The sequence below is a fragment of the Mastomys coucha genome, unplaced genomic scaffold, assembly GCF_008632895.1.
Source record: "Mastomys coucha isolate ucsf_1 unplaced genomic scaffold, UCSF_Mcou_1 pScaffold14, whole genome shotgun sequence".
NCBI lineage: Eukaryota > Metazoa > Chordata > Mammalia > Rodentia > Muridae > Mastomys > Mastomys coucha.
Window position 1 is genome coordinate 91536967 of NW_022196896.1, and position 9154 is coordinate 91546120.

Genomic DNA, 9154 nt, shown 5'->3' on the forward strand with positions numbered 1-9154 from the left:
AAAAAAAAAAAAAAAAAAAAAGCAGGTATGACTGACTAAATTACACCTTGCGAGGCCAAGAGTCTGGTCCTCGCCTGGTCCTTGAGGCAAGGTGCCTCATCGGTTCCAATCTGGTGTTGAGAACCTGAAAGCTTCACAGGGAATCCCTTGTCCCTTATTCTAAGATAGAATCCTGGAAACACTGGCTCTGATATCAGCAAACAACTCATTATCACCAACATCAGGGTGATAATGATGTCAGAGGGAAGGCCAAGCAAGATGAAGTGGGCTACCCGCCTCAATGGTTTATGTTACTGAATGAAAGACACACACATAGTCTTTATATTTTAATAAGCAGCACAATAACTGGGTGACTGCCTAGCCTCTACGCTGCTAGAATCTAACTCCCACCGGTAATTCTGAGTTACTGCTTATTAAATTCTTGGTTCCATCTTGGCTGCTCAGGACCCATTTGTGCAGCCTTCTGGCCTGTGCTTTCTTGGCCCAGCGCCCAGGGTGTTCTCCTTGCTTCTCTCTACACCTCTGTGTCTTCTCCACTCTCCACACTCTCCTAAAGCATGGCCGATTTCTCCCTTTTCCTGCTGGTCTCAAGCCCAGGACACCTAAACTCCCACCTCTGTCCGTCCTCCCCAACTATTGGCTGCTGGCATCTTTATTTACCAATCAGAACCAACTAGGGGCGGGTTCTCAGAAGCTATATGAAGACTCTCCAGTAAATAGTTTTGGGGGGAACATAATTAACATTCATAATATAAACAGCTACACTTTCCTTTGGCCATACCCTTCAAATCTGACTGGTATCAGAAGGTGCCACCCACAATTTGGGCAAGGCTTCTCATGTCAGTTAAGGCAATCAGGACAAGTCTCCACAGAAGGTTCCTTACCAAGGGGATTCTAATTTCTGGCAGGTTTCTATTCAAACCGACCACAACAATCAGCTTCCCTCTTTCGTCAAGGAAAATTAAGAATCATAAGGTAGTTAAATCATCTTGTTTAGCAGGAAGGACATGTGGTGGAGTGGGGGTACACTGGTGCTTACAGACCAATTTCCCCCATTGCTAGGCCCATTCGACTTACAAATTCAGTTAGACTTGTTAAAGATTTTCTTCATGTCACCTAGTTGAGTGTACAACTGGCACAGTTTTACCTTAAAAACAATATCATATTTGCTCTTTGTATAGATTCTAGAAAACTGAGAGAACCTTCCTAATCAAAATACACATACCAACTCGTGACAGTTCAACTCTGCAGGTGCCCCAAATGCCTCTCATGCTCCAGTCTGGGAGAATTCCAGGAGACAAAGTCAAACACTGGACCATGTTTGCCAAAAGATCATGTTTAATATTTTTAAAGAGATGCTTCTAAATTTGAGTCAATGTTATAAACAAATTTGGAGTGATGACAGCTCAGTGGGGGGGGGGATGAAACAAACACAAGTCTTATTCTCAAATTGCTACCTCTTGTGTGTTGCCCCTCAGTCTGTATAAAAGTCTGGGTCACAAATTACACTCATACTTCACAATATTGTCCAGGGTAACATTTTACCCTCATTTGGATCTGACTTTGCTGACAACACATAGATTTTCTCTTTCAGAAGCCTTCACTTTTTTCCTGGAACTCTTGACTAAATTGCTCAGACATCTGATCTATTCTAAGAATAATTTCTCTTTGGCTTCTTTCCTTTCACTCACAGAGGCTGATAGTCATATTTTTATATTGGAAAATGAGGAAACTAAGGTTTCACTCCTGGGTTTAGCATTAAAAAAATCTATGTACTTATTTTCTCTCTCTCTCTCTCTCTCTCTCTCTCTCTCTCTCTCTCTGTCTCTGTCTCTCTCTGTGGTATGTCTTGGTTGAGTGTAGGCCTACATGTGTGTGCAGATGCCTGACTCTAGCTATACCTGTAGATGTCAACTGTCTCTCTATGATTCTATGTATTTTCTTGTGAAGTAGAGTTTCTCCTTAGACGCAGGCCATTGTCTCTTCTGAGTCAAAAGCCAGCAAACCCCGGGGGTTCTCCTTCCACAGGAGGGAGAGCCCTGGTTGCAAGGTGTGACTAGGACACCTTCCTTGTTGCCTGGGTGCTGGCATTCAAACTCAGTCACCACAGTTACCTAACGAGTGCTTTGAGTGATCTCTCTAGCCTTTCTGGGTTCACCTTTTTGAAAGGCTGTAGAAAACTATTCAGTTGTCTAGGTCTCATGTTAAGTTTTCCTTGTGTTCTTAATTGACATGAGTAGCTGTTACTACTGGGGGGTGTACAGAGTTTCCATTGTCACATACAAGTTTATAGTTTGGTGACTGTATTATTAATAATGATTTTATCTCATTGCTTCTGTTCAAAATTGGCCTTCTCACTGATGATTGATATTAGTTAGCTATGTTAGTTTTTCTAGTCTCTACTTTCCCCCAAGATGGCACAACTGTGCTCTATGGCAGATGTGTTGCTTCAGGGTGGCACTAGTGACAAATGGCTTGGACACTGATGGTATTATGTGCCCATCTATAATTTGGCCCCCACTCTGATTCTGTAATCTCAAATTCTGTCTGTTAACAGCCTGAAGGAAATGATCTCCTTGACAATTTGCCATGTCTCAAATTAGGCCAACGTTGTTTGTATATTCGTACCTATTGACTGATTGTCATTTCCAAGTGGATTGAACTCCATGGTGGTAGAGCATATCAGCAATCACCATGAGTAATGGAAGGAGCTCTGTGAAGTCCTCCTGGGAGTCCACATCTTTCCAGAAAGTAACTGGGTTTCAACAGGCATGTGTCTGACCACTGCATTTCATTTTTTCCCAGAGCAACAGTAGAAGGTTCTGAGCTCTGACATAATAAGGGACTCAGATTTCTCTGGGCTACCCATACATTTTTTGCCTAAATCTGAGTCCAAGACAAAAAATGGTTTACATCCCCATTTATTATTTATCCATGCTCATATTAAGCTAATACATACTTTCAGTTAAATGATACATAAGATTTTATATATTATAGCTCTTTCTCATGCACACAGACACACACACACACACACACACACACAGAGACAGAGAGAGAGGGAGAGAGAGACAGAGAGAGACAGAGAGAGAGAGAGAGAGACAGAGACAGAGACAGAGACAGAGACAGAGAGACAGAGAGACAGAGAGAGATGGAGAGGCTGTTTGTAGAAGGCTGACCGCTGACAATTTGAAATTGTTAGGTTATGTTCCAAATGAACTGAAGGCCATTGTTTCAGCTGTTGAGCTGTCTTGGGCATGTGACTCAGTGATGCTGCTAAAACTGTTCCAGATGTGGCTGCAGAGAAGTAATTATTATGGAAACTTTAAGATCTAAACCATCAGCTCAGAGCCTTTGGATACAGTCAGGTATCACTGGTGTGCAGAAAGAAAAACTGGGCTTTTAGAAGTGAGGGTATCTAAGAAACCAGCACTTACAAATGGTGAAGTAAATTAGGTCAACGTGGAATTCAGTCATGTAAGAGCCACACTTAAAATAGCAGCACTATTGTTGACATAATAATTTTGAAAATGGTTTACATGGAGAATATAAAGTATTGATGAATTTGATCATGTATCATTTTCACATTTCTGAAGTGTTCTAGTACTGAAAACATTTTACTTATCAATTTTATCTAATTAGCTACCTTGAGTAATTTCACAACTGAAATCAAAGGAGCGTTCGCTCTACAGATTACATTCTTGATGTAAATGGTGACGGTGTAGTACATCTTATACAGCTGCATGCCTGAAGCATTCCCCTAACTCTTCCCTAGGCAATAACCATTGCACTATTTATTTTCTTATATGTTTTGCATCTTTTGTCAGGCATTGGAGGTAGTACATATTTTATTACAGTTATTCCTATTGCAGTAGGTTATTTTGAGTTGATATAATTTCAGTTCTCAAACTTTATTTCATAAGCCTCATTCACTTAAACCTAAACTGACAATCTATAGTCTGACATCTAAATATGACGTACAACCTACTCCTGTATACAGGTTGAGCACTAGGAAAGAGTTTTAAATTTTTAACGTTTGAATAAAGATCCAAAGAAAGACCTAGGTTAACATCAACAGCGAAGCATATTGATATTAGGCACTGTTGCTATGGTGCTTTGTGAATGGTGCCTCATTTCTGTGGTCTTCCATTTATAAATATGTTACTTCAAGCCAGTCTCCATCAAAAGACAGGATACATCATAACTAAGAACTTTACGTAAAATACCCGATCAATGCTCCTCAAAACTGTGAAGATAATTAAATATGAGGAAGTGTGGTAGCCTAAGAAAACATCATGTACTGTGCTGTGTATTTTGAGGAGATGCTGATACATAAAGCATTAAGAGCCGTCAAATCGAGGTTTCTCTTAGACTTTAGGTCTCTGACACTGGAATTCAATTTTATTTCAAGTTGCAAATGGTCACATGTGCCCAGAACAAGTGCCTGTCTGTTTTCCTGAATGTAGTACTTTGTTGTGTATGCAATGGTTGCTTCTGGAGTAACAGGCACTGAGGAAGAAGCTTTGTGCCTGTGTTTTAGCTATGCTACCATTTTCATGTCACTCTAAGGTGAGGAACGACGCGTGTGCAAATGTGCTCCATGTCCTTGATGTGATGTGCTCTTCTTTCATAAAGCATGTTATTCTCATATGAAACTAATAAACACTGATGAAATGGATAGTCCACATATGGGTGCATATCTTACCATTATAAAGTTCCTAGTTTTAAGGCAAGGAGATCGATGGAGATCATTTAGAGCAACCTATTTCTTTCACAGATACATAAATCCAAAGTCGGGATGTTGCATGTTGTGTCCAGGTTTCACTGATAATTTTTATGATAGTGCTAAATTTAGTCTTCTATTTCTATGTAACATAACTGCTATGTTGTGAAAGAATTAGTAATGTGTTACGTCTTGGTGATATGCTAGGTGTTTTCACTGTTTACTAATTTTCTAGTTACATTATTTTTAACGTAATTACCTAATCATAGTTTAGAGTATCCTTACATTTTCTGGTGGTACATTTTAAATTATCCAAAAATATGTTGATACATGAATTAGTTATCTTTTTATTACTGTAACCAAACACCAGACAGAACAAACTTAAGGGAGGACTGATTTATTTTGGCTCACTGTCTCAAATGATTTGGTCTATATGGTTGCTTGAACCCTGTGCAATCTGGTAAAACAGAGTGACAGTACAACCTTGTGGTGGTGGTGAGACATTCACTTCATGGTCAACTAGGAAGCAGGGATGAGTTAGGAAGTGGCCATAGATAACATACTCCTAAGGACCCACCCTGGTTGACGACCTAATTCTTTCAGCTCTACCCCATCTTCTAGGTCCTAAAATGCCCCCAAATAGCACCATTATTTGGGACCTAGCATTCAGTTCATGAGTCCTATGGAGGGCAGTAGATATTCAAATCACAACAGTGTATCCCGGTGGGGGACTGTTTCAGTTAGCATGATTGGGAATGAAATAAGGGGAGCGTTATCCTGCCTTCAAGATGATGGGGAATGATGGCGTGTCCTTTGCTTCCACAGCTGGATTCTGATGGCACCGTCACTATAGAAGAGCAGATTGTTCTTGTTATGAAGGCTAAAATACAATGTGAACTCAACATCACAGTTCAGCTCCAAGAAGGAGGTAATGATGCCAAGAATTGTCTTTCCTTTGTATTCTTCACTCTAGCCAGCCCCCAAATCACAAAATCCTCTTTAGTGTTAGGGAGGTTCTCATCAATCATCTTCTGTGTGGAAGGTATGTAGAAAGGACAAAGTTCTTCCATCTCTTTACCACACATGCCTTCCCTCTCCTATGAAAGAAGAGACTGGTCTGATTAGTGAGTTTTGGAGTATATCAACTGGGCATGTGCACATCTGGCCTCTCTTTGGATTTGTCTATTGTGTAGGGTGAGCATGTTGGCTTGCTCTTGACTGCGCAGTGAGCTGGGAGGAGGAGGAGTCACAGCCCCTGTGGATATCCAGTCTCCAGTCTCAGGTTGTGATCTCAGCTCAGATAGCCCTTAAGCCATGTTCTACCAAAAACTTTTAAAATAAAACGATATTTAATTTCCAGGAAAATTTATCATTTTCTGAGTTTTCGAGTCATCTCTTACTTATTTCTGAATTCAGGTCAGAAAAGGGGGTTGATTTACTGAGCCTCCTAAGTCTTAGCTAACTACATGAAGCAATGTCTCTAAAGTTATCTATACCACGTCTCAAAAGCTATCTATACCTCATGTGATTTTCAGGTTAATATCTGCTCATGTTGGTTTGTAAATATTCAAAAGCTGTGACTGATTTTTCCATTGATTATGATCAGAAAATGTAGTTTGCATGATGGTGACTTATCAAAGTGTGTTGAGACTTGGTGGCCTTTACTGCAGTCACTCCTGATGAATGATCTGTGTGATTTTCAAAGGAACGTGTGTGCTCCACTTTACACCACTGTGTTTTATAGAATCCTCCAGGTTAAGCTCATCAGTTACGCTGTTCTTATATTCTGGATCCACAAGAATGATCACTTGACCTATTATTTCTTAAGATATATGTTTTTATAATAGCACGATGGTGAATTTTTCATTTAAAAGTTCATTGAATGTTTCTCAATTCATGTACTTTGAAACTATGTTACTAAATATATTCCAGTTTAGAAATTTATTTCTAATGCTTAAACATGTTGTCAATATAAAGAAGGCCTCTATACCTCTATAGATACTTATGATTGTAATATTAAAATTATATATACTTAAACAATCACATTAAAATAGTAATTTCTAATCAACACCAATTTCTTGCTTTGTTAATTTAGTGTAATTTTTTCAGTCCTTAAAAAATGTTTTAAATGTTATATAATGTACACAATTTTAAACTTATAATTTTACCTACACCTATGTTTACTATTCAAGTACTAAGTATGTTCACATTATTGTGCATCTAACCTCTAGAAAATTTTCATCTTGAAAATTTTTAATAATATCTTTTAAACAAGTACTTATGTTTCCCATTAGTTTATTAAACTTTTCATGTGTATGAATATTTTACCTGCATGCATGTGTACTGCCTGATGCTGTGGAGTTCAGGAGATGGCATCAGACCACCTGGAATAGGAGTTACAGATGATTGTGAGCCATCTCGCTGGCTGTACTTTTGTTTACTATATTCTATCCTGCCCCAACCTCTATAGCTAATTATTAGGACACTTAATTCCTTTAGTGGTTACTCTGGAATTAAAAGGTATATATTTAATTTAGAAAGTTTAAAAGTTATCTTAGGGGCTGGAGAGATGGCTCAGTGGTTAAGAGCACTGGCTCTTCCAGAGGTCCCAAGTTCAATTCCCAGCAACCACATGGTGGCTCACAACCATCTGTAATGGGGTCTGATACACTCTTCTGATATGTGTCTGAAGACAGCTACAGTGTACTCATATAAATAAAAATAAATAAATCTGAAAAAAAGTTATCCTAATTTCTTCTTTCCATATAACATCACTTTAATTGTTTCCAAACTGTAAGCTATTGTCACACAGGATTTTAGTTTGATTTTACGTTTCCCTTTTCCTCATGTATTTTTGTCTTTCATTTATTTTTGTATTTATTTACATTGGAATATACTTATTGTGCTCTGAGTTTTGGAGGCTTGGCAATGACTTTTTTCAGTTACAGTCTTAATATATATTTTTTGGAGTTATGATCATTGATTGAAGTACATCTGTTATGTCTGATCATACTTTATCATCATTCCCAGATACTATTGCTGCTACTGCTGAAGCAGTTTTCAGTCTTTGATAGCGATCTGTTTTTTTTTCCTTGCTCTTTTTAAGAACTTCTCTTTGACTTTTCTGTTTTCACTTTCACTTGTATTCAGGTAAGAAGTCAGTGGATCTTCTGAATCTGAGGAACTAGGTTACTAAGGGTTGGTTCTGCAGGCTCTCCTCAGAAGGCTTGGTCCTGGGCTGGTAGCATTATTTTGATAGATGCTGAAAACTTGAGGAGGAAGGCTTAGCTGGTCATTAGGCATGTTTCATTGTTATTACTTTTTTCATTCATTCATTCATCCATTCATTCATTTTACATCCTGATTTCTGCTCCCGTCTAGTCCCTGCCCCATCCATTTCCTTTCTGAGAGGATGAAGGCCCCTCGGGGTATCTCCCCACTCTGTCATATCAAGTCTCTGTAGGGTTAGGGGCATACTCTCTCACTGAGGCCAGACAAGGCAGCCTATCTAGAACCTATTCTACAGACAGGCAACAGTTTCCTGCTCCTGTTGTTGGGGGGCACACATAAACACTGAGCTGCATGTCTGCTACATATGTGCAGGGGGCCTAGGTCTAGCCCATGTATGTTCTTTTGTTCTCTGAGAGCCCCCAAGGATCCAGGTTAGTTGGCTCTGTTGGTCTTCCTGTGGAGTTTGTATCCCCTTTGGACTCCTCAGTCCTTGACCCAACTCTTTCATAACAGTCCCCAAGCTACAGGGGGTGACCCCCTTCAGGTTCCATATCTCTATTGCTATTCCTCTCAGCTAAGGTCACTCGCATTGACTCCTGGGAGCATTCCATGTTTCAGATCTCTGGTACATCCTAGAGATTCCCCCACCCTTCAACCCTACCCCCCAGCTGCAGATTTCCATTTATATTCCTGGCCCTCTGGCGTTCTCTTCTGTCTCTCTCCACATTTGATCCTTCCCCATCCCATTCCCCTCTCCATCCCCTCTCTCACCTACTTCCCTTCCTTCATCTGACTTCTATGGCTAATTTATTCTTCCTTCTAAGTGAGATTCAAGCACCTTTGCTTTTTTTGACCCACCTTCTTGTTTAGCCTCTTTGGGTCTGTGGAGTGTAGTATGGGTATCCTATAATTTATGGCTAATATCCACTTATAAGTGAGTACATACCATGAATGTCCTTTGGGGTCTGGGTTACTCTGCTCAGGATATTTTCTAGTTCCATCCATTTGCCTGCAAAATTCATGATGTCCTTGTTTTTAATAGCTGAATAGTATTCCGTTGTGTAAATGAACCACATTTTCTGTGTCTATTCTTTAACTGAGGAATCTGGGTTGTTTCCAGTTTCTGACTATTAGGAATAAAACTGCTATGAACATAGTAGGGCATGTGTCCTTGTGGTATTTTTTTTTTTTTTTTTTTTTTTT

General features: G+C 39.4%; 1 protein-coding gene across 1 annotated transcript in view; it reads left to right on the top strand.

Annotated features, from left to right (window-relative positions):
* Pth2r (parathyroid hormone 2 receptor) overlaps window positions 1-9154 on the top strand; it is a 70568-nt gene that overhangs the window by 5110 nt on the left and 56304 nt on the right. The window contains exon 2 of the mRNA XM_031368859.1: window positions 5546-5648. Within this exon, the coding sequence (XP_031224719.1) occupies window positions 5546-5648 (103 nt within the window). The remainder of the gene's footprint in view (window positions 1-5545; window positions 5649-9154) is intronic.